This window comes from Barbus barbus, assembly GCF_936440315.1.
Source record: "Barbus barbus genome assembly, chromosome: 2".
Classification (NCBI taxonomy): domain Eukaryota; kingdom Metazoa; phylum Chordata; class Actinopteri; order Cypriniformes; family Cyprinidae; genus Barbus; species Barbus barbus.
The window spans coordinates 8455152-8481252 of record NC_136730.1 but is presented as its reverse complement, the minus strand read 5'-3'; the positions used below and the strand labels follow the sequence as shown (position 1 = coordinate 8481252).

Here is a 26101-nt window from a genome sequence, read left to right as displayed (position 1 = left end):
ATAAAACAAGTCATTTATTTTTCATCTCACGGAATGTAAATGAAACCACTTTAGACATCACATTTAGTAAGAGACATACTTATAACCCATAATAAGTGGGTTGGCAGTAGCTTGGCAAGTGAAGGTCACTCTCTCTCCTTCCAATACGGAGCGAGGCTCAATGGATAACGTCACCACCGGTGGGTCTGCAGAGAGCATTCAGAATACATAATAAAGCCATAGACATTCATTAGACCAAAGGCAAGTTGAAGGACTGACGGTAAGGAGCTGGAGTGGATGTGGAAGTCAACGCAAGGGAAACTACTAATATAGCGCCAAAACGTAGATGAATGTCACGGTCCCTCCTAATGGTTCATGCTATCATCTTAAAGGGGTTTTAACCTTTTAGAAGGTTTTCATGTGCTATACTTTGTAAAGCTGCTTTAGTACAGTTTGTACCATATTGTGGGTTGAGAAGATGACCAATGGATGCAGCACCGACTGGCCATATGTGGGACGTCCTTCTCTCTTCCTACACTGTAAAATATGCTTGGTATGTGCTTCATGTGGTTTTATTCAAGCCAGGGATTATTTAATATGACTGAATCTACATGACTAAATTAGGTTACACCAGCAAAAGTCATTTTTAAGGGTTAGATCAAATAGAAATAGATATTTAAGAGAAACAATTGCACCAGGAATGGGCTGGGACTAAAAAAGAGCTCTGTACTTATACATTTGTAATGTTTTTTAAGAGAAATCTATTGCACACCTCCTAGTGATGCATTTATTTGATCAAAAATACAGTAAAAACAATATCATTGTTCAATATAGCAATTTAGAATAACGGTTTTCTATTTTAATGTCTTTAAAGTACAATTTATTCCTGTAATGATAAAGCTGAATTTTTTATATATAGATATTCATTATATAAAATAAAATAAATATATTGGCACCACTGGCTTCCTCAATGGTGAACCTTTGGCTCATTTCCCTTTCCTCATAAATGTTACTGAAGCTGGAAAGGGTTTTAGACTTACGGTGCACATCGAGGGTGACAGTGGCCCGTTTGCCCATCGGCACGGCCAAGTTAGTAGCGACACAGGTGAAGTTCTTCCCCGTGTCTGTATCTACTGGTGAAATGGGCAGGTAACTGCGTGTGGTCACGCGTTTCCTGTCTGGAAGCACCTCCTGCACAGCAAAAAGACACAGAGCATATCAATACCTCTGTGCTTAATTACGTAAGCTATTACATACCTACAAACTCATGTATGTTTTGCTTTGCATTTACATTTACTCTCATGAGTGTGTGTGTCTCACCGTGGTGCTGACGGCCCCCTCTATCGGCAGGCCGTCTTTCTGCCACTCTATGATAGAGGCGGGTTTGGCTCCGCGGGACACGCAGCTCATGTTGTATGGGACCCCTGCTGTGAGGAGGATCTCCGGGGCCCCCTCAATCACCGGCTCATCGGGAGGAACTACACACACAAACACATATGGAGTTCAATTATTAATAGAAACATCTCATAAATCTATTCATTTCATAACACATTAACCCCTTCATTCCATCACAGCAAACATCTAAAACAGCAAGCCTTTAGCTTGCACTGACCATTCAGACTCTTTTCTAAGCAAACACACAGCACTCACTGAGGACGGTGAGTTTGGCCCGTCGCGAGCGCAGCGCTGCCTCCGTGGCCTGGCACTCATAGAGAGAGTCGTCTGAGAGTTCAGCAGCTGAAATCTCCAAATTATACTGCCCAACATCCACCAACCGCAACACTCGATACCGTGGCCAGGCTGCAAGAGACATCCACACACAGACCACAACTCGCCACTTTTAGTGAGGATTTGGAAATATATACACTAAATCATGAAAATCGAGACGTAACATGACCCAATGGTCAAAGATGTTCATCTAGCACATGATTACACAGAAAAACAATGGAAAAGCAGTGCAGTGAAATAAAAAAGGTCCTTCTGGATTGCCCCTTAAAGTGTGTGGTTTCTAGTGTGATGCTATGCACATACTAGTTTTTTTTGAGGAGTGTTTCATCTGCTTCAAAAATGGTGTGAGACAAAATACATGCTTTATTTACTTAGATATGAGATTTGATGAAAAAAAATCTTGTTCTAAGCAATAGTAACAGAGACGTTTGCCTACTAACATGGAAAAAAATTAGCATGCAGTGCAGTGATGTTTTACACCACTGAGTGGCAGTAGAGTTTGTGTGATATATGCTAACTCTATGACATGGACATTTCCAGCTTCTGCTGCAAGAGAAATGACAAAAATTCTGCTGTGAATTACATCACGCATCCCCAACCCACACAGCCCTCTCTACTGTGGGATTGAGTTATCAGTGTGTGCTGCGCTCATGTATTTCTGCGTGTGCACATTTGTGTGTGTGTGTGTCTGAAGGATTTGTTCACATGCTTTTATATGAAAGCCACGGGGACAAACCAGTGAAGCATTACAGTGTAAATACAACTACACTGAGTCAAAGTGAGAGAGCGAGAGAGAGAAATCATCCTCATGCCTTTTAATGAATCTGGCAAATGCAGCAAATGTAGTTTATCAGGTCCACATTTATCCATTTATAATGGCAGAGGTTAAAAATACCACATCCTGCCCTCACTGTTCTCATGACAGTCCACAAGGAGTGAGAAAAGATGAGCTAGTGGAGCAGAAAGCAAAATAGCAAAGGGGAAGAGAGGACAAAAGTGAGACAGAAAACAAGAAACAGGGAAACACGGAAAACAGCGAGAAAGAAGACAGATGAAATTGAAGGACTGCACATAGGGAAAACAGAAAAGGAGGAAAGAAATACACACATTCCTAAATTTTCTGAAGAAAAAGTGTTCATGAGCGATTGCTTAGGTGATCTGGTTACATTTTAGTATGTTGCTATGTGGTTGCTAAAGTGTCTTGTGGGTGGGGGGCGTTGGGTTGGTAGAGTTTGACCAATTGATTAGTTTTGCCGAGTTTCGCCACACGGATACGTTGTTTTAGCTCAAATCAAAGTGTACATACAACGTAGAAAACGTGAGGCGTAGCTGACACAGAAGAGCATACGCTGTTTCCGTCCAGTGGATATTCTTCAAAATGGCGCTAGAGTAACGCGGAGGAGACGAATTTGAATTCATTTTTTTTTCTTTTGCGCACAAAAAGTATTCTTGTAGCTTCGTAAAATTAGTTGAACCCCTGATGTCACATGGATTATTTTAGTTTCTGGACATTGATCTTGTAAGGACCTTTGTTGTCTATGGAGAGTCTGAGAGCTCTCAGATTCCATCAAAAATATCTTAATTTGAGTTCCAAAGATGAGCAGAGGTCTTATGAGTTTGGAACAATTTTTGGGTGAACTAACCCTTTCAAGCAGACTTCTTCGTCTGGACTCTAGACTTTGATTTCCAAATGAAATGCTAAATTTACTTTTATCTAAAAAGAGGACTTTGGACCACAGAGTAACAGTCCATTTCTTTTTCTCCTTAGCCCAGGTAAGACGTCTGATGTTGTTTCTGGTTCAGAAGTGGCTTGGTAGCCCTTTTCCTGAAGATGTCTGAGCGTGGTGACTCTTGATGTACTGACTCCAACTTCAGTCCACTCCTTGTGAAACTCTCCCAAGTGTTTGAATCGGCTTTGCTTGACAGTAATGACTTGCGGTCATCCCTGTTGCTTGTGCACCTTTTCCTACCGAATTTCCTATCTATCTATCTATCTATCTATCTATCTATCTATCTAAATTTTTGTAAAAAAAAAAGAAAGAAAAAAGCTGTATATGTTAGCTTTAGTTATTAATGAACTAACATGAATAATCAAGGTGTAATATAACATTAATATTTCATATTAATATTTATATATTTATTTTATTAAAAAATACAATACATTTTTCATGGGTCAGTAGTGTTTTTTATTTTTGTAATAAAGTTCAGCACTATTTTAGTTTCCATTCAGTGATTTACCCATTATGCGGTCCAACCTAGTTATCGTTATCGGTAAAATCCACTATTGGTCAACCTCTAGTGTGTTGCTATGCAATTGCGAAGCTGTGCGGGTTTTTTTTAGTGTGGTACTATGTGATTGCTTAGGTATTCTGGGGGATTTTAGTGTGTTGTTACGTGGTTAAAGAGAATACAACAATTAGAAAAAACAAACCAGGAAACATGGAAAATAGTGAGAGATGAGAGATTAAACTGAAAGAGTGTACAAAGAAAAACTGAAAAGTACAGGAAAAGAAAGAAACTAAGAAAGAAAGAAAGAAAGAAAGAAAGAAAGAAAGAAAGAAAGAGGTTAAGCTGTTGCTAAAGCATCCTGGGACAAAAGTTAGATAGAAAACAAGCAAACGTGGAAAACATGAAAGACCAAATATGAAGAGTAAAAAAGGGAAAAGCACATAAATACAGAAAGAAAGAAAGAGTGCTGTGTATAACTGACCCCGGAGGTCTTCTCCAATGCCTAAGGCCAGGCCATCCTTGGTCCATTGCACAATGCCCGAATAGTTGAAGACCACGCAGGACAGGACCACCCTCTGGCCCAAAACCACTGACTGGTCTGCAGGCTCCTGAGAGAACCGTGCTGTCTGCACTGAAACACAACAGACAGTCTTCAATTACTATCAATAATGTCATGTACAAGCATAACAACAACAGTACAATTACAGAAAGATCTGAGCCTCTAATTCAGTTTACATTGTGTTTGATGCAGCAAAGTTTAAAGTGCAACAATATCATACACAAAACTTGAACCTGGTCTAATGAGTCTTTAGCAGCATTAACATTCTGCTAAACATCTCCTTTTGTGTTCCATGGGAGTCAGTCTATGGGACTTGACATGAGGCTCAATGATGACAATTTATTTACAGATTTTCAAACTAAAACTGAGAGTAATAAAAGTTAATACAGTATGTGACAGACTAAACATAAGCAAGAATCGTAAGAGTCAGTGACTGAAACTGCAGCATTACGCCTACATCCACTGAGCAGCTTCACTCTTACAATCACTCTTCTGAGTAAGTCAATGTGGTTCCTTGGAAGAAGAAACGTGTCCCTTGATACCAAATTCCAGACACATTTCTTCACCCGCAAAACATGGTATCCACCAGAGTCACTCTCTTTCTCTGACACACAGGAGGATATTTGATACTCCAGACAAGCCCGAGTCTCCAGCTTCAAGAACTGACTTACAATGAAAGCTTTCATTCAGAGCCTGAGTTGTGGATCTTTAATTGGACTGAAATCAAGAATGTTGTAAATTAAGTAAGGGAAACTCATATTTTCCCAGCATTCTTCTTTTCTTTGCTCAATGCTTCTCTCTTTCTTTCCTCCCTTTTTCCAAATCCATCAGGAAGCAGTTTGCAACCTTCCTTGTTCTCTGTTTCTTTCTTCCTTTAAAAAATGAAAGTCTTGTCATCATTTTTATCCACCCTCACATTGTCGTATGACTGTCTTTCTTTTATAAAACACAAAAAGAGAGCTTGTGAAGTGTGCCAGTTTCTCTTTTCCATACACTACAGTATAAGGAATGGGAACTTGAAGGGATAGTTCACCCAAAACTACGTGTGTGCATGCAAATAATGTTAGAATTTTCATTTTTGAACTGAACTATCCCTTTACGTTTAAAAGGTTGAAAATGACACATCATAGTAATAGTAAGTACCATAAAAGTAGTCCATACAGCTTGTGTTCTACATTCCAAGAACTTCAAAGCATTCATTATGCATGAGAAACTGCTCAAAGTTCAATGCCGTTACTGATCAGTCTTCCTCTCCAGTGAGTTGAGAATGTCTCTGACCACTATATCATCAAGTGAGTTGAACTTCAGAACCTGATGAGTCTGATTCATGAACAAATCATTCTGTTTTTGTAAACCGGATCACTGACTCAGGAGTTATACAGGTGCTGGTCATAAAATTAGAATATCATGAAAAAGTTGATTTATTTCAGTAATACCATTCAAAAAGTGAAACTTGTATATTAGATTCATTCATTACACACAGACTGATATATTTCAAATGTTTATTTCCTTTCATTTTGATGATTATAACTGACAACTAATGAAAGTCCCAAATTCAGTATCTCAGAAAATTAGAATATCAATTAAGACCAATGCAAAAAAAATTATCTTTAGAAATGTTGGCCAACTGAAAAGTATGAACATGAAAAGTATGAGCATGTACAGCACTCAATATTTAGTTGGGGCTCCTTTGGCCTGGATTACTGCAGCAATGCGGCGTGGCATGGAGTCGATCAGTCTGTGGCACTGCTCCGGTGTTATGAGAGCCCATGTTGCTCTGATAGTGGCCTTCAGCTCTTCTGAATGGTTGGGTCTGGCATATTGCATCTTCCTCTTCACAATACCCCATAGGTTTACTATGGGGTTAAGGTCAGGCGAGTTTGCTGGCCAATCAAGAACAGGGATACCATGGTCCTTAAACCAGGTACTGGTAGCTTTGGCAGTGTGTGCAGGTGCCAAGTCCTGTTGGAAAATGAAATCTGCATCTCCATAAAGTTGGTCAGCAGCAGGAAGCATGAAGTGCTCTAAAACTTCCTGGTAGACGGCTGCGTTGACCTTGGACCTCAGAAAACACAATGGACCAACACCAGCAGATGACATGGCACCCCAAACCATCAATGACTGTGGAAACTTTACACTGGACCTCAAGCAACGTGGATTATGTGCCTCTCCTCTCTTCCTCCAGACTCTGGGACCTTGATTTCCAAAGGAAATGCAAAATTTACTTTCATCAGAGAACATAACTTTGGACCACTCAACAGCAGTCCATTCAAGACGTTTCTGACGCTGTCTCTTGTTCAAGAGTGGCTTGACACAAGGAATGCGACAGCTGAAACCCATGTCTTGCATACGTCTGTGCGTGGTGGTTCTTGAAGCACTGACTCCAGCTGCAGTCCACTCTTTGTGAATCTCCCCCACATTTTTGAATGGGTTTTTTTCCACAATCCTCTCCAGGGTGCGGTTATCCCTATTGCTTGTACACTTTTTTCTACCACATCTTGTCCTTCCCTTCGCCTCTCTATTAATGTGCTTGGACACAGAGCTCTGTGAACAGCCAGCGTCTTTAGCAATGACCTTTTGTGTCTTGCCCTCCTTGTGCAAGGTGTCAATGGTCATCTTTTGGACATCGGTCAAGTCAGCAGTCTTCCCCATGATTGTGTAGCCTACAGAACTAGACTGAGAGACCATTTAAAGGTGTTTTGAGTTAATTAGCTGATTAGAGTGTAGCACCAGGTGTCTTCAATATTGAACATTTCCACAATATTCTAATTTTCTGAGATACTGAATTTGGGACTTTCATTAGTTGTCAGTTATAATCATCAAAATTAAAGGAAATAAACATTTGAAATATATCAGTCTGTGTGTAATGAATGAATCTAATATACAAGTTTCACTTTTTGAATGGTATTACTGAAATAAATCAACTTTTTCATGATATTCTAATTTTATGACCAGCACCTGTATATGAATCACTATGGGATGTGACAGAAGCACATAACACAAATACAAAAATTAAAAGGGAAAAGTTCAAATATATCAACAAAAGACTATTCAAAATATGATTAAATATGGTAATGGTATGTAAATAATGCTAAAACAACACAGTTTCAAACATCATGTCACATGGAGCACTTTTCTGATCATTTTAGCGTCCATTATGAAACCCCATTTAGTAATATTGTATGGAAAAGATCAACCAGCACAGTCTTCGGTATTTCTCCTTTTGTGTTCCACCAAAGGCACGAGGGTGAGGAAATGATGACAGAATTAACTTTCCCTTTAACCTCACATTCCTATGGGAATCCCTGGTAATGCCATCATCTAGTTTGGGGCGATATTAACAAGAACAGCCACTACTTTTGATCCATTTTGTCATTTTTGCACAATTCCTTGCAGTTTTCTATCTTTCTTGTTTAAACACATTTTTCTCTCCCCAGCTCTATTTCTGTGGTCTTCCTCTCTGGTTGGAGGGGGTTTGGAGACACGCTGTCACAATCCATTTATCACATTAAATATCAGCCCTCTAGCCCTCTCTTGTTCTCTCGCTCCCTCTCTCTCGTCTCTCATCCCTCCAGCATTCCTCTGTAGGTCCCCATGTCTCTCAGTTTCTTAACAACTGGCATATGCCCACTCATCCCCCCGTGACCCTATCCCTCTCTCTTTCTCTCTCCATGTCTGTTTCCTCTTCTTCTCGTGCAACATACGTGATCACTTTGGGTAAATTTAATGAAGGCAAACAAGAGGAAACAATGCTCTAATGACCATGAAAAACATCATATATTCTGTAGGATAATGCAGTTAATGTGCTACTCTGGCATCTCAAACTCCTTTGTGTCATGCGCTTTGAATTTCATAAAATAAATCATTCACCAAAAACTGAAAATTTCAGTTTATTTACTCAACCTTATGTCATAGCAAACATGTACGACTAACTTTCTTCTGTAGAAACAATCTTGCTATGATTAACAAAATTACTTTTGGTCATTGAAATGAAGCTGAACCAACAATATAGACATTATATAAAAAAGTTACATTTATACAAATTTAATTAAATTATATATTATGAGAAATATTGTCTTGGAAACTAACTGAAAACTTAAAGCTGAAGTATTAAAATGACTAACAATAAAAAACCTACACAAAAATATAAATAAAAAGTAACAAAATTACTCAAGTTTAAACTTTTAAACTAACTAAATAAATATATATAAAATAAAAGTTCATTAAAATAATAAATAAAAAAATCTCATATATATATATATATATATATATATATATATATATACATATATATATATATATATATGAATACTGTAAATACAAAAAAAAAGATTATATTTTAATATATCATCTTTTTTTGAAACAAATTTCAAATTTTTGTATATTCAATAAAAGCCAATGGGGTCCAAAACAACACTTGTCCCCATTGACGTTCATTCCAAGAACAAGTAAAAACAGACATTTTTCAAAATATCTTCTTTTGTTTTCCACAAAGAAGAAAGTTATACAGGTTTGGAACAGCATGAAGTAAGTAAGTAAGTAAATAACAAATTGTCATTTTTAGGTGAACTCAAATGAGGGGAAAGTTAAACGTGATAAGATTTGTATCATAAGATGATAAAACATGCAGAGAAAGTGGGACTTGAAACATCTTGACGGTCCAGAATATCATAGAAACATATGGGTGGGCTCTTCTGACTTGAGCCAGTAAGCAACCACCTAGCAACCACATAAACACACACTCAAAACACCTTAGCAACTGCATAATCACTTTGTGGCAACATTCTAGCATTGTTTTGCACTGCATGCTCTACAGAAGATAGCATCAAGTTATCATAGTCGTTGTTATTATACAGCGGGACAGTATTTGGCCTTCTCTAAAATCTATATCTATCCATTAACAGTGTTACATCACAGAGAGGTCATGCAACCCAATGTGACAATGCCGTCTACAGCTGCCCGTATTGTAAAGCAGCAGTGTATTTATGACTCCTTTCTATAGAAGATTACTCGGCTGCATTCATCCTCCTCCTGAAGGGTTTTGTACATATAGAAATGTGTGTTTATAGAGTATACTGCTAAAATGAGAGAGCTGGTGGATTAATAACTCTCTGAAGACTTTGACGTGTTTAGAGGAAATACAAACCTGTGTACAGTATGTCAAATGAGTAGTATTCATGAAACAGTAGGTGAACAATATGCGGATCCGATATTCAATGAGACTCTTAGGTGTGCAGCCAAAGGACACTTTGCTATCCCATGAGGCCACTGGAGCCCAGGAGCTGTCAGATTCAAAAAGTAAAAAAAAAAAAGGAGAGAACTGATTCGAGCAGCTTTTTTTCAACTGCTATAGGTACCAACAAACATGTTGTTAATGGTTAAATTGTACTTTTTCAGAATCAGAATCAGAATCAGAATCAGAAGAGCTTTATTGCCAAGTGTGTTTGCACACACAAGGAATTTGTCTTGGTGTTATAAGCTTCCAGTACAGAAAGTACAAACATAGTGCAGACAACATATAATTAAGGTGATAAAGAACACTAATGAAGAGAATATACAATAATTAAGAATAACAATAGTAATAAAAATAAAAATATACAGAAAAGAGACTTGGCCATAGACAGAACTGTGAATGTGCATGTGTCCTATGTGCAGATGAAGGTTTGATGGGTTATTTACAGATGTACAGTACCGGGGTGTGTTATGTGTTGTTCAGGTGGGATACGGCCTGGGGGAAAAAACTGTTCTTGTGTCTGGCTGTTCTGGTGCTCAGTGATCTGTAGCGCCGGCCAGAGGGCAACAGTACAAAGAGAGAGTGAGCTGGGTGTGAGGGGTCCAGAGTGACTTTCTTAGCCCTTTTCCTCACTCTGGAGGTGTAAAGTTCTTGGAGGCTGGGCAGAGGGGCACCGATAATTCTCTCAGCAGTCCTGACTGTCCGTTGTAGTCTTCTGATGTCTGTTTTGGTAGCTGAACCAAACCAAACAGTTATAGAAGAACATAGGACAGACTCGATGATTGCAGAGTAGAACTGTTTCAGCAGCTCCTGAGGCAGGTTGAACTTCCTTAGCTGGCGGAGGAAATACAGCCTCTGCTGGGCCTTTTTCGCAATAGAGTCAATGTGATTGTCCCACTTCAGGTCCTGGGAGATGGTGGTGCCCAGGAATCTGAATGACTCTACTGAAGTCACAGTGCTGTTCATGATGGTGAGTGGGGGGAGAGCAGGGGGGTTTCTCCTGAAGTCCACTATCATCTCCACAGTTTTGAGCGTGTTCAGCTCCAGGTTGTTAAGACTGCACCAGACAGCCAGCTGCTCAACTTCCTGTCTGTAAGCAGACTCGTCACCATCCTTGATGAGGCCTATGACTGTAGTGTCGTCCGCAAACTTCAGGAGCTTGACAGAGGGGTCCTTTGATGTGCAGTCATTCGTGTAGAGGGAGAAGAGCAGTGGGGAGAGAACGCAACCCTGAGGGGCGCCAGTGCTGATGGTGAGAGTCCTGGATGTGAGTTTGCCCAGCCTCACTAGCTGCTGCCTGTCTGTCAGGAAGCTGGTGATCCACTGACAGATGGAGGAGGGCACAGAGAGCTGTCTCAGTTTGTCTGAGAGAAGGTCAGGTATGATGGTATTGAAGGCCGAGCTGAAGTCCACAAATAAGATCCTTGCATAATTCCCAGGTTTGTCGAGGTGTTGCAGGATGTAATGCAGTCCCATATTGACAGCGTCATCCACAGACCTGTTTGCTCTATAGGCAAACTGAAGAGGATCCAGCAAGGGTCTAGTGATGTCCTTCAGGTAGGCCAGGACCAGTCTCTCAAGTGACTTCATGACCACAGACGTGAGTGCGACAGGTCTGTAGTCATTAAGTCCAGTGATTTTGGGCTTTTTGGGGACGGGAATGATGGTGGAGCGTTTGAAGCAGCGGGGAACTTCACACAGCTCCAGAGATCTGTTGAAGATTTGTGTAAAGATGGGGGCCAGTTGGTCAGCACAGACTTTTAGACAGGCAGGTGAAATACCGTCTGGTCCTGAAGCTTTCCTAGATTTCTGTTTTCTGAAGACCCGGTTCACATCCTCTACACAGACTTTAAACGCAGGTAGAATGGTGGGGGAGGGAGTAAGGGGGGTTGCAGGGGGGGAAGGTGAATGTGTGAACTGCAGATCAGAGCGGGTGCTGGGTGTCAATCTGGCCTTTTCAAATCGGCAGTAAAACACATTGAGATCGTCAGCCAGTTGTTGATTCTCCACAGACTGTGGGGGTGGTGTCTTGTACATGGTGATGTTCCTCAGACCAGTCCATACCGACGCCGGATCGTTGGCTGAAAGTTCTTTTTTCAACTTCTCAGAGTAGTTCTTTTTAGCCACTCTGATCTCCTTTGTTAGTCTGTTCCTGGCCTGGTTATACAAGATTTTATCCCCACTTCTGTAAGCGTCCTCTTTGGCCTGACGAAGCTGTTTGAGTTTCCCAGTAAACCACGGTTTATCATTATTGAATGATAAGAATGTCCTGGTGGGGATGCATATATCCTCACAGAAACTGATATATGATGTTACAGTCTCTGTGAGTTCATCCAGATCGGTGGCAGCGGCTTCAAAAACACTCCAATCAGTGAGGTCAAAACAAGCTTTTAAATCTTGCTCTGCTTCATTAGTCCATCTCTTAACGGTTCTTAATACAGGCTTCGAAGATTTGAGTTTTTGCCTATAGGTCGGTATGAGATGAACCAAACAGTGATCAGAGAGCCCCAGAGCTGCCCGTGGGACAGAGTGATATGCATCTTTAATTATTGTGTAACAATGATCCAATATATTTATGTCTCTGGTGGGACATGTAACGTGCTGTCTGTATTTTGGCAGTTCGCGGGAGAGATTTGCTTTATTAAAATCTCCAAGAATGATTAAAAAAGAGTCCGGGTACCTTTGCTCTGTTTCAGATATTTGTTCAGCCAGCTGTTGCATCGCGGCGCTCACGCACGCGTCCGGAGGCACGTACACATTCACGAGAATGAAGGAGGAAAACTCGCGGGGTGAATAGAACGGCTTACAGTTTATGAAGAAGGCCTCCAAATTAGGAGAACACATCTTCTTCAGAGTTGTTACATCTGAACACCAACCTTCATTTATGTAGAAACATAGTCCACCACCTCTCGTTTTCCCCGTTAGCTCCGTGATGCGGTCTGATCTGAACAGCTGATATCCAGGCAAATGAAGCATGTTATCCGGGATGTTTTCACTCAGCCAGGTTTCAGTGAAGCACAATGCAGCAGAGTTTGTAAAGTCCTTATTTGTGTGGGTGAGGAGAAGTAGTTCATCCATTTTGTTAGGAAGGGATCGGAGATTCGCTAGATGAATGCTTGGGAGCGCAGTTCGGAAGCCGCGTTCGCGGAGTTTAACCAGCGCGCCGGCGCGCTTCCCTCTTTTCCGTCTGAGCGCGCGTTTGACTAGGACCGCTGCCCCTCCGACCAAAACATCCAACAAAGCGTCTGAATAATCAAAAACCGGAAAAAAAATGTCCGGTGTGTGTTGCCTTATGTCCAGTAGTTCGTCTCTGGTAAAACTGACAGTAGGAAAATGACTAAACACAGAACAAACAAACAAAAACAACAAAAGTACGGGAGCGTTCCACACCACAGCAGCCATACTCGGCGCCATCTTGAAGTAGATCGGAGAAATCTAGATAGAGTACTTGTTTACTCTTTAATAGAGTTACTTGTTTACTCTTTAATTCTTAACTGTATTTCATTCAGCAAAATTATTAATTTAATAACTAAATTGGTAACCTCACACACTGGAATGAATTATGTCAGTATGTTTGTACTGTTTGTAGGTGACAGTAAATTTAATAATGGGAATTGTGTATGTAATGTATGCTATGTAATTCATTATAGTGTGCTTACAGCACTGTATTGCTCTGCATTGAGTAGTGTACAGGTGATCAGTATAGATAAGATACTTTTTTTTTTTTTTTCCAGAACTGAAAAGAAGATTTTTTTTCCTCGAGAAGACATGTGGGGTCATCGACTTTCATTGTATAGATAAAAAAAAAAAACAGAGACATTTTTCAAAACATCTTTTGTGATATGCAGAAAAAAGAAAATCATACATGTTTGAAATGACATGAGAGTGAGATAGAACGATGACAGAATTTTCATTCTTCAGTGAACTACATATTTATTAACAGCTTGTCACACTATATGTGCTAAATTGTCAAAAAAAAGCGCCATTATTTAACTGTCAACCATTTGTTTTCACTTGTAAACGGTGCTTGACCTGTGCATATTTCTCTCCTGACAACTTTGGATGGATTTGTTTATTACAAACATGTAGTTTTTCACTGCACAAGACATTAATTGATGTACTGGAGTGGTGTGGATTACTTGTGGATTATTGTAATGTTTTTATCAGCTGTTTGGACTCTCATTTTGACGGCACCCATTCACTGCAGAGGATCCATTGGTGAGCAAGTGATATAATGCTAAATTTCTCCAAATCTGTACCAATGAAGAAACAAACTCAACCACATCTTTTGGCCCGAGGGTGTATACATTTTAAGCAAATCTTCATTTTTGGGTGAACCTATCCTTTAAACAGTAGTTCACATAGTTCAAGCTTTGAAGTCTATCTTCATTATATATTGCTAACTTTTGCTTGAATGCATGTCAGTGTTGTTTTATTGTGTTCACTTGTTTACCCAATGGCTAGAGCAAAAAATCTTAGTAATTTTAAATTGGATGAGAGATTTCACTACATTATACATTTTGACCCAAATATTTACTGAGATATAACACGTCTGACAGCTTCCTATTTGACAACTAGCCCCGGTCTCCCCTATAAGTGCTCACCGCATGAGCTTGTTAGTTATGAATCAACCAAAAGCAAACAAAAAAAAAGAATGAGAAAGAGGAAAGGGGGAAGAGAGAAAGACACAGGGGAGATGAGGACAGGAACACAAATACCGCGATGGAGAGAGACATGGCTGAGGAAGTAAAAGGCAACTAATGAGAAAGGACCTGAGAGAGAGCGAGAGAGGGCTTGTATAGTTTTCATTATGTGGGTTATGCTGCAGTGACAAATTTAGAGTGTCCTGATTTTCTTGAGTCACTGATCCCTGGGTACCAGCAGTAGTCCGTGCCACACTGCCAACGTCCTGACCGCACAAAGATGTGGTCACACACACACACACACACAGTCCGACCACACTTACACACCACACTCATGTCAAGAACACACCACTTGACCGACCTGAGAGAACAGCCTCTCATCGAGGGATCGCCGGATCGCAAACCCAGCACACCAGCAAATTCACTTCCGTCAACAAACATAAATCCTGAAGATTATCTGTTTGCACTCCAGGACTAACTGGATCCAATGGAACGCCTTCGGAAGTGTGCATTACAGTACGAAAATATTCAAATGCGCAGCAAAGACTGAAATGATGTCATTTTAAATATAAACCCCTTCATGAATAGAGATAAAAATGGATAAGCTCCACCCCTTTCTCATTAACTAGACAGAACTCGGTGGAATATACATTGAAAAGGGAGATCTTTAATGCATTTTAAAAAACAAATTCCACTATAAATTTCTATACTTTCATGAATGAAGATACCTTAGAAGCATAATGACATTAAGTCTTGTAATAAATAAAGAAATAAAATGAAAATGATCTAAATTAATTCAGTTTATGCATTAAACAAGAACAAATATCTACTAATGAGGTAAGAAAAATAAGCTTGTTTTCTCTTTTAATAAATTAATTTAATTTTGATATTTTTTCAAAAAACAAGACAAAAATACTAAAGAAAACCTTTTTTTCCCCCAGTGTTGTTAAATAATTTTTTAAATAATTAATTTTTTTATTTATGTATTTTGTACCAGATATTATGGCACTGTAATTTGTTTTAAAAGTATTGATTTATTTATTTTGTACAAGTTTAACAATTACCCAGTGACATTTTGCTTATATCTCAATTTAAGAATGTTTAGATATTTGTGTCGGAAAAAAGACACAAGTTAAGTTTTGCAGTGTTGTTAAATAAATTATGATATTGTACTGTTTTTGAACATTACACAAGTGAAAACTACACACTCTGAAGCTAAAAAAAAATATTAATTCACTGTAATTTGTTTTAATATTACACAAAAATAAAGGTATCTGGAAACAGCATTGATGGTGTCCCATCAGATCTTACTGGTTCATTTTTTCCATTATTTTAGTACCAGTCAAACAATTACCCAATGTTTTTCAAGATGGCAAATGAGAATGGTAGACAAAAAAGCACTGTCCCCATTACCTTCCCTGGCATACTTTAATCAAAACAGACCCTTCGAGGTAAAAATCCTAGATACCAGTAAAAGCAACACTGTCACAACGTCAGACAAAAAGAGCCGAGCTGTTCAAACTCCTCGGTGCGCATGCAGCACGATGGACCAGACACTTGTGTGACTTCATACGCTAGCCGCTCTCAGACAACAAAGGAGTGTGTCTGGACAAGGAATACGTCACCTGCTGCGGTCAAGGTGCCTGTGCCGGAGCTACGAACATCTGACACCTCGACAAAGAACAGACAGCCACTTTCAATGCTTTGGATGCTCAAATGATTTTATTGACCATTTCTGATTTCAGATGTCACTGGCTCGTTCAGCCGCTCTGTGCATTGCTGAATTAGCACCATATTGCATTGATGAATTAGCAGCATATAATTTATTAGTGCTCATAAAGCCGTCATAATCATTACATCCGTCTCGTTTTTAATGCATCCTATACAGTAACCCTGCTCTCCATGCCTTTTTCATCCCCTGCTCTCCAGCTCTTCAACCAATCAGGCACTTTCACTGGCTCGTAGTGTTGCGTCACCATAGCAACAGCTGACGTATGCAAAAAAACTACCCCAAAAGTTTTTTTTGGGGCATGTGTGTGTACGCATGAGTGTGGTTCGCTTAAGAGTTTGTGCATGCAGGAGGCGTCTTTGTGCTTTAAACAGTTAAATAAATGTCCACTTACGTAGTATTTTTGAAGATTACAATTGAGAATGCATGTGCGTATGTGTTTGTGTGTGTATTTACATGTGCCTCCTAAATGCATGTGTGTAAATGAATGTTTGTGTGTGTTTATGTGTGTATGCATGAGAATGCATGTGTTTGTGTGTGCATGAGGCCTCCTTGTGCTTCTTTAACATTTAAGCACTTAAATAAATGTGCTTTAAAACATTTCAACGCACAGATAAATGTGCATTTTGATAACAGTTAAATGTCCAGTTAAAAATACCCAATGTTTTAAAAGATTGCACTTAATGCATGTGTGTATGCATGTTTGTATGTTTGTGTATTTGCATATGGAGGAGGCCTCCTTATGCTCATTTAACATTTAAACAGTTTAGTAAATATGATTTTTAACATTTAAACAGTTAAATAAATGTCCAGCTAAACCATACCCAATGGATGCATGTGTATGTATGTGTTTGTGTGTATTTGCATGTGCAGAAGGCCTCCTTATGTCTCCTTATGTCTATTTAACATTTAAAACGTTAAATAAATGTCATGCGGGAACAACTGCAAAGAAAAAATGCTCAAGCAAAACCTAAACCACCCTGACAGCCTGTTTTTACCGTTACTAGCTAACCGTGTACGAGCACTTTGCTTTGCTATGTACAGGTCTGCGTGTATCTTTCCTTCGTCAACATTTCCTCATGTCGTCTCTTATTTGTCTGCAGCCTCATCCGATGCTTTCACCTATTATCTTCCCGCTTTGCTCTTCTCGATTCGCCCTTGCCATTCCTGACAGCGAGGAGAAACACCTCTTTCCCCGTGTCGCTCTCTCATTCTCATCTCCCTCTTCACACCTCTCTCTCTCCTTGTCCTTTTGTCCCCTCCATCCCTCGTTCCTCCCCTTCTCGTTCTTTGTCCCTCTATCTGTGCAGCCCAGCGTTGCTATAGGAACCGATCTATTTGAAATAGGAGGGAAGGACAATTATTTCTTGCCTCTTCCCCCATTTCGTTCCATTCTCAGCCACCGGGTCTCATCTCCTGCAGCATTTATACAGTTGATTTTAACATTATTTATTTGCGCAAATCGCTGCTGGAGCTATTGTTGCCATGACTACTGTGGGAACATTGACATAATATTACATACAGTGACCATGGCAACCTCAAGGGTCATCAGCAGAGCGCTATGCTAATGCTTGGACGGACTGTCCACTTCCAATGGGCCGAGGCTTGAAGCATTACCTAATACCTCAAAGACATCCTTTTAATGCACTAAATATTTGGCTTTCCAAATATCAAGAGGCTGGGAATGCCAGATGTGTTTTGTGTGTGTGCGCACGCATATGAGGAAACACGCACAATCTGACATTAAACTTGCTCTCAAAAGACAGAGAGAATTTATTGCTGTTGCATCATATGCCTTTTATTGTATGACTTTGACGTACTTTGATGCAAACGGAAATGGAAATCACTAGTCATATAAAAAGCAAGCCTTCCACTCAACTGTGGGAATCTCCTTCAATGCCGATCTAAAGACGAGTAACGCTGTGGAGTAACTAGCCAGGGGTCATTTATGTCTGATTGATTTTTACACGCTCCTAATGTATTCATCACTAGATTCAAGTCAACTTAAAATGCAACGTTCACAACATATTTTACTTCAGACAGAAAATGTAACCCATTCATGAGTGATTTTTCATATTCAACTAAGAAATTAGGGCAGGACTTCATTTTATCATTTGGTAATAAAGCACAGCTTGGTTGCTAAAGTATTTTTCCCATAGGGATTTAAAAAAAATTAAAGAGTTGTACATGAATCAAACCGAATCAACTGGCTACGAGTTGAATTGCAACATTACAGACTTATTTTCAAGCAAACTTTTTCCGCAAAATATGCACACACACACAAGTATTTATGACAGACTATTATTTCATGTAGTGTGTCATGAGAGTGTTCTGAGGCAATGTTTCCATTTTTGGGGCAATTTTTTTAACGATTACCCTTCAAATTGTGCAAATTGAAATTGCAAATTGAAAATATGGAAGCACGTCAATTTTGCAAAAACTCCCATATAGGGCTGGGCGATATGTTGCATGCGATTGTCATGCGCATCACATGATCATCGCGTTCGATATATCGCCCAGCCCTACTCCCATATATCGCAAAAAAAAAGTTATGCTCACATGAGATGGTTTTTACGCCAATTCCAAAAATGAATTTAACACAAAACTGCAAAGGAAACAGTTTTTTTTCACATTTACAAGTCACCTAGCATACGTAAAAGCCACATGATCAGGCTTTAGTAAAACACTTAAGTGTTTCAGTCACATAACATCAGTTAATGAAAATGGCATTGATTTGCAAAATTGCAATAGGTTTTTTTTTATCAACAAAAATGAATGGGATTTTTACTTCCGGAATCCAACTGTTGCACTCCATTGACTGGATAGTGAGTCACATACCAAAATGGAAACAAGTGGTTGGAGGAGTAGTTGTTTCAGAAAAGTTACTAATGCATTAATGCATATTAATGAATTAGGTATCAAATTAACAATGAACAACGCTTAGCATTTAGTAACCTAGATTAATGTTGAAGAATGTTGGTAACCAAACAGTTGACCGGTAGCCACTGACATTTATAGTATTTGCATCACATTTTGGGCTCATCAAACTTGTAGAGGTTTGGAGTGTGACAGAATTTCCATTTTGGGTGAACTATCCCTTTAAACTTTTTTGGATTAACTTGTAGTAATGAATGATCCTCAATAAGCCCAAGAACATGTGTTAGGAAAGTCAAAGAGGCCATTTTGATTTCACATTGACTTAAGTATATAAAAAAAAAAAAAAATTTACAATGCATCTTTGTATTGAGTCAGCACCAGAACAGCTAGCGTTTTACATTTTGGTCCACAACCTCACCAGGTGACCGGTAATAATGCGTTTGATGCAGATTGCCTCGCTGTCTCCCCATCTGTGAATGGCTTTTATTCGGCTGGCCGTTAGGCCAAATTCGTCGATCATCTCTCCCTGATTTGAAAACTTCAGAGAATGAGAAATGACATCACCATCATCATCTGCCACATTCCATTGCAGTGGGGGAGGGGAAGTGGTGGGAGGAGTGTCTGAAAAACTCCCCACACACACACACACACACAAATAAACACACACACACACACCAGAGGAGAATCTCATCAGTGTCTACAGTACAGAGTGGCCTCTTCTTCATGCGCTCTCTTTTAATTCATGTGCTTCTCCATCTCTCTCTCTCCCGCTCTCTTTTTTTTCCTCTGTCCCTGTTTCCCTCTCCCATTCCGTGACCCCTCCCCCTCTCCTCTGACTACAGGAATGTAAGAAACACATCTGGAACTTATTAGAAAGAGGGAAGGGGGAAACGAACTGGGGGATGGAAAGAGGGAGAAGGGAAAAATGAGAAGAGGGAGTGAGGAACGACAAAAGAATGAAAAGCAGAGCGAGGGCCAGAACAAGGGGCTCCTCGACAAAACCATTTCTGTAATGAAAGAGATGTGCAATGCAGGAGCGAGGACCAATTGTAAAGACATAGTTCAGCGGAAATTTAAATTGTGGCATTATTTACTTGCCATCATGTCGCCGCAAACCTTTCTTTCTACTGCAGAACTCAAAAGGTGAAATTATGAAGAAAGTTAGGGTTGGTTTTCGTCCAGACAGTTACAAAGAATGGGAACTTGAGCTTTCAACTTCACAAAAACAATTAAAAAATTGTCAAAAGTAGTCTATATGACTCAACATGTTATGTAGAAGTGCTGTTATAATAGAGCTAATACAGTCTCCAAGTGTTAAGTACTACTGGGTTATCTACGTCAGACTTTGCAAAAAAAAGAATCATTCAGCCGAGTTCAGTGAACCAGATCAACTGAATCATTGAAAAGAACTGACTAGATAAAGAATACTATTCACAATTCAAATATCATTACTTACATTTTATGGTATTTTATGATGATTTTGCACCCTTTTGAAAGCTCTGGTCACTATTGTTGTATAGAAAAAATAGCTAGTTCATTCCTCAAATTCTCCTTTTGTGTTCTACAGGAAAAAAGATGTAGAAAGTTCAGGAAAAAAGTTCAGAATGATGTGACAGAACAAGAAAGAATTTTCATTTTAGTTGAACTATTTCTTTAAACAGCACAAAATAACAGCTAATGCTGACCAAACACAATGTGAATGAATGGAAGGCTGTTCATGTGAAGGGAAACATGGCATGTTCAAAATCATTTCAATGAGAAGGGATGTGGGAGCCCCTAAAAGAGGCGAGGGGGGTTCAAAGTTCTTCGTCTATGCCAGCCTTTGAACTTTTCCCCCCTCATATTCATTGGAAGCAAGAGAAAGAAAGAGATCGGAGAAGAGAGCGTGCGAGCAGCCTCTTCTATGAGAGCAGTCAGGCATGAGTAATAATGCCTTTCTCTCCCTCTGGCCTAAAGCACTCCCCCCCTCTAGCTCCCCCTTCACCCAGCCACCCCCTAACAAAAACAAAAAGAAAACTCCAATCTTTGTCAATTCAGTCCCTCAACTTCACCCACCTGTCTCCAGTGCTGTCTTTTCTTACAGGCTCACCTCCAGACCCAACGACACCCACAAACACACTACTTGCTTCCATTAGAAAAAAAGAAAGTCTACATATTTTGATAATCGACTAATCAGTGGGTTGCCTGAACAATGAATTGTCTAATTGGTCTTAAAGTTGCAATGAACTGTAAGTAGCAAAAGGTATTTTCTTCCATATTGTGACACATTTGAGTAAAACAGATTATTGAAAAAGAAAAAAATGTGGGGTGGAGACTTGGTTTTGTCATCAGTTGTTGATTGGGTGGAGGCAGATCTGAATACAAACGTGCAACTGATTGTAAGAAAGAGGCAGGGTTTAAGCAGACTAAATGACTGGAGAAGTCCTAAATGCGTCACCAGAGAAGTCATGACAGTCTGATTAAGAAATATAAGGTCAAAACAAATAAAAACGAAACATACAGTATGCAAACAAAACATGAACTGAAACTTTATTTTAAAAATCTTAAAAGAAAAATTCTAGCATACTACAGATACTAAAGATACAAAGCAATGGCTTAATCAATCAAAAATTCTGTCATCACCCTCATGTTGTTATAAATCTGTATGGCTTTCTTTCTGTGTGTTAAGTAGATAGTTTGTAGGATGTTGGTAATCAAACAGTTTCAGTTTACAGTGACTTCTATTGTATGGACAAAAAAAAAAAAAAGACATTTCTTATCTTTATGCTCCACAGAAAAAAGAAAGTCAAACAGATTTGGAAGGATTCCCCCACAAATGTTATTTCTAGTAATATTTTCTCACTCTCATGAGAAACAGGCTGAAAGTTTTATGCTGATACCCTCTGCAGAAGGTCTGAAATCTCATTCTCAGTTGTGCTCAGATCTAAAAATGGTGAATCAATGTGTCACATAAATGTCACACCAAGACAATGTTTGAAGATGTGGAATGGACAATGAGACCAAAATTTACCAATTTCAGCTCGTTTGAAAATAGCACAAAAGTCAGTTTGTTATATGGTGTCTTTGTTGCATTGTATGAAAATCATTAAAAAAGTGTTCCATGAAAAAAAAAAAGTTTTCAACGTGTTTGGAATAACATGTAATACAGTAAATGAGAAGCTTGGTGAGCTATCATTACAAATAGAACAGGTGGGCTCAATAGCTTCAGTTCTAACCCCGTTCATACACACCTGCCTGTAATGTGAACCTGAAGACCATAATTAGCTGGTTCAGGTGAGTTTGATTAGAGATGAATGAACTCAACTCAGCAGGAACACAGATATCCATGAAGAGAAGCTGATAACCCACTGCTGCACATTCATTCCACAGTAATTCGTAGAAAAGAGTAGCTTTATTTCTTCCTTCTTTACTCTTTAGATTGTGTTGAAATGTGATTTATTAACATTACATACAAATGCATATGATTTTAGATTCAACAGAGTTCTTAGTTTGTAAAAAGTTAACAATTACAGGACCTGCCTGTGTACCAGTGTGATTCATGGGACGACTGCAGGTTTTATTAGAAGTATTGCTTCTGAATGACTCGTGGCTGCCAAGATGGAGTGGGCCTGATGCTTAAGCTCACATTACGACAGTTTGTCACTGTAAAATTATAGACCTCTTCATTACAAACGATGCACAAATAAGATAACACCTGACATGTTTAGGAATGCCTGGCAAACCCATAATGAACAATTATACTGCAAAACATACTGCTAGGGTAACAAAAACGGAAACGTTAGTGTATCTGCTCTGCAACCTGGTCCAGTTTTGAATGCATATGGAAATTAAGCGCACTCAGAAGGATACGAGCACATGACAACAAAGAACATCCCTTACAGTATGCATGTATGCACATGTAGTCTTTCTTGGGCAGGTTACTATGCTTCACAATGTGTGTTTAATGTTGACCTATATTACCACACTGCGTACAGCACCATCAAACAGTTATTAGAAAGACAATGGCTGCATTGTTGTGAGGTCATCACAATTGCCTCTGCTAACCTTAAGAAAGTCATTACAGTTATGCACCTCTTTAAAAAGGTATCTGATGGGCCAACTTACATGCCAAGTCATGTTGCTCTATGAGCCGAGGCGACTGGCCCTGAGTATATTAGCGTTCCTACTGCACCGATACCTTAATACGTTCCACCTTAAGACATAACGGCAATAAATCACTACAAATGACAACAGTGCATGTGCATTACTGAACAGTTGTTCCAACAAAACCAATGTATGCAAAACTTAAGTGAATATTAGGTCACTTAAAATCAGTAAAATTGTCAGTCTGTCACATTCAGCCTTTTGTTTTCCACAGACAAAATGAAGTCATACAAATTCAGAACAAAACCAGGTTGAGAAAATGATGACCAGAAATTAATTTCCCCTTTGCTACTTGTAATGCACGTTGTGTATTTCACACCGTACTTTCATTCATTCTAGTGCGTCATTCTGTATTCTGCTTCATTTTTTATAACAGCTCTAAACACTGTGTGATGCTGAACAAAGCCGTGTCTGAATCCCTGGAAGACCAATCTCCCCAGATCTTGTCGCATGCTGACATTCAAAGCAGCCATCAAGAGTCACCTGGACCTGTTTTCAAAAGGTATTTCTCGATGAATATGCATGTTTCTGCTTTGATTGTGGACCTTATGAGAATGGCTTACATCATCTGTTCTACCTTGTCGGGACAAAAACACGCCCCTCACCTATGATGGAGTGGTCTGTACCTGCTCTCCCTCTTTCTCTGACTCACACACACACACACACGCACAGTGTGTGACAGTAGACAATAGGGAGAGTGTCCGCATAGGCGCGATCACGGGAAAAGATGCTGTAATCTAACAGGTAGAGCTCGGCGCTGTCGCCTAGCAACTCGCTGGATACATTAATACAGGCGCACCTGGAATTGCAACAATGCTAGACATTAATTAGCCGTTCTGTGTGCAGTGAAAATAGTCGGTTATTTGTGATCCAACGCAAATGAGTGTCAGACGGGGGCAGGTGCTGAAATTACCTGCGTGAAAAGCAAACGAAGTGTTGCGTTTCTTGATGCGGGAGTCTGTCAAAGACCCCCTGCGTGCGTATGCATGAACGTGTGCATGGGCGCGTGTCCTTTGCCCCTCAAACCTCTCGTCTAATTTGTATTCTCATGACGGGAGCATGTTTGACGGGAGGGAACGCCGCTGGCAGAGTTTATAGTCATCCCGTTATAAACGGAATCGAACGACAGAACCGTAAACTCTGCGCGTGGAACGCAGAGGTCACGTTGCACCTTTATGACCGGACAGACGTGAACGCTGTAAAATCCTCTGCACATCTACCCCCTTTTCTCTCTCATTTGCGCTCACACATGAGCTCGCGGTTCATCAAACGGAGTCTCTTACCTCTGTGAAAACTCAACGCCAAACTCAGAAGCAGCAGCAGTCCCTGCATGGTTCAAATCTCCGCATGGGGAGCGTCAAAATCCCTCCAACGGTGGATTATAATCCTTCCATTCACGTGTCCGCTGTGTATTGGCCCTTTTCGCCCCCCTTCGCTACTTTTTAGCGCATTTCTAGTCGTTTTTCTTCAGCCGTTCCCTCTTTTGCCCTCCTCTCTTGCGTCCTCAGCGACGCTCCGGTTTCTTATTAGTGGCACATTCCTTGTTCATCTCTCTCTCCCTCTCTCTCTCCCTCTCCCTCTCTCTCTCTCTCTCTCTCCTCTCTCCCTCTCTCCCTCTCTCTCTCTCTCCCTCTCTCTCTCTCTCCCTCTCTCTCTCTCTCTCTCTCTCTCTCCCTCTCTCTATTCAATTCAATTCAATATGTGCTTTATTGGCATGACAATTGTTACAATGTATTGCCAAAGCATAGTGTTTACATTAAATATAGAACAAGTATGTATATATATATAAAAAATACATGCATGTATATATAATTAAACAAAATAGAACAAATCAATTCTAGAATTCTGTGAACAGTTTAAAAGTGTGTGTTTGTGTTTGTCTCTCTCTCTCCCTCGCTCTCTCTCTCTCCCTCGCTCTCTCTCTTTCTCCCTCTCTCTCTCTCTCCCTTGCTCTCTCTCTCTCTCTCTCCCTCTCCCTCGCTCTCTCTCTCTCTCTCTCTCTCTCTCGCTCTCTCTCTCTTTCCCTCGCTCTCTCTCTCTTTCCCCCTCTCTCTCTCTCTCTCTCTCTCTCTCTCTCCCTCTCTCTCTCTCCCTCGCTGTCTCGCTCTCCCTCTCTCTCTTTCGTGTCAGCAGCTGCTCCCTCCCTTTCTGTTTCTTTTCAGCGATGTCCAATTCATGAACGAATCGTTCTCTTGAACTGAATCTTTTCAATGAATCGGTTCACAAACTTGCTGAACAGCGGTTACTAATCGGACTGAATCTGAGCGGTTCTCGAGTCAAAACTTAAATTAAACTAAATTTAATTAGCCTACATAATTTAGTTACATATAGTTACTTCCCAACACTGGTAATTAAACCAACAAGTATTAAACAACAGCAACATACATAAAAACATTGTATGTACATACAATCATACAAGCATGAAATAAAAACAGAGACATAAAACATTTATATGAGGATAGTCATATGCAGGCGAGTAATTGACAGTAGCAGATTCTTACCTAAAATTTGCATCAATGTATAAACAACTAACCAAGAGTTATGAATAAGTTACCAATGTACTGAACCAAAGCGTTTGTATTGTTAAAAAGAAAAATAATTCTTTGGACATATTCAGATTTTTTTTAATGAGAAAAAAAGATTTTGACTCAAACAAAAAAGAGGTTAAATCCCCTGTTCTATTTTACAGGAAGCGCTTTTTTCCTCTATGCTTAGTTTGAAGTGCTTAAAATATTCGCTGTTTTTGAACCGGTTCTTTGAAACGAACGCTCGAAAGAACTGATTCGAACTGCCCATCACTATTTCCTTATACCCAGCCCTGTTCAGTTGCCCTCCCTCTCTAGAACTCCACAGCGACATCGTACAGATTAGACTCGCATTTTTCCTTACAGCCTTGTTTTAAGGAGAAGGACTTTGAGGGGCAAAATGTTGACTTAGCATATTTGCTGATGGTCAGATGTACTGAAATTGGCCAGTGAAGA

At 39.7% G+C, this 26101-nt stretch overlaps 1 protein-coding gene across 1 annotated transcript in view; it reads right to left on the bottom strand.

The window, feature by feature from the left end:
• Nucleotides 1-24519, bottom strand: part of LOC306888224 (kin of IRRE-like protein 1) — a gene marked incomplete at its 3' end in the record, with an annotated part of 35589 nt that extends 11070 nt beyond the window's left edge. The window contains exons 1-6 of the mRNA XM_079446429.1: nucleotides 24404-24519; nucleotides 4418-4567; nucleotides 1630-1779; nucleotides 1300-1457; nucleotides 1020-1170; nucleotides 80-185 (exon numbers count right to left, since the gene is read on the bottom strand). Coding sequence (XP_079302555.1) covers nucleotides 80-185; nucleotides 1020-1170; nucleotides 1300-1457; nucleotides 1630-1779; nucleotides 4418-4567; nucleotides 24404-24452 — 764 coding nt within the window. The 5' untranslated portion in view covers nucleotides 24453-24519. The remainder of the gene's footprint in view (nucleotides 1-79; nucleotides 186-1019; nucleotides 1171-1299; nucleotides 1458-1629; nucleotides 1780-4417; nucleotides 4568-24403) is intronic.
• Between the last annotated feature and the right edge of the window lie 1582 nt (nucleotides 24520-26101).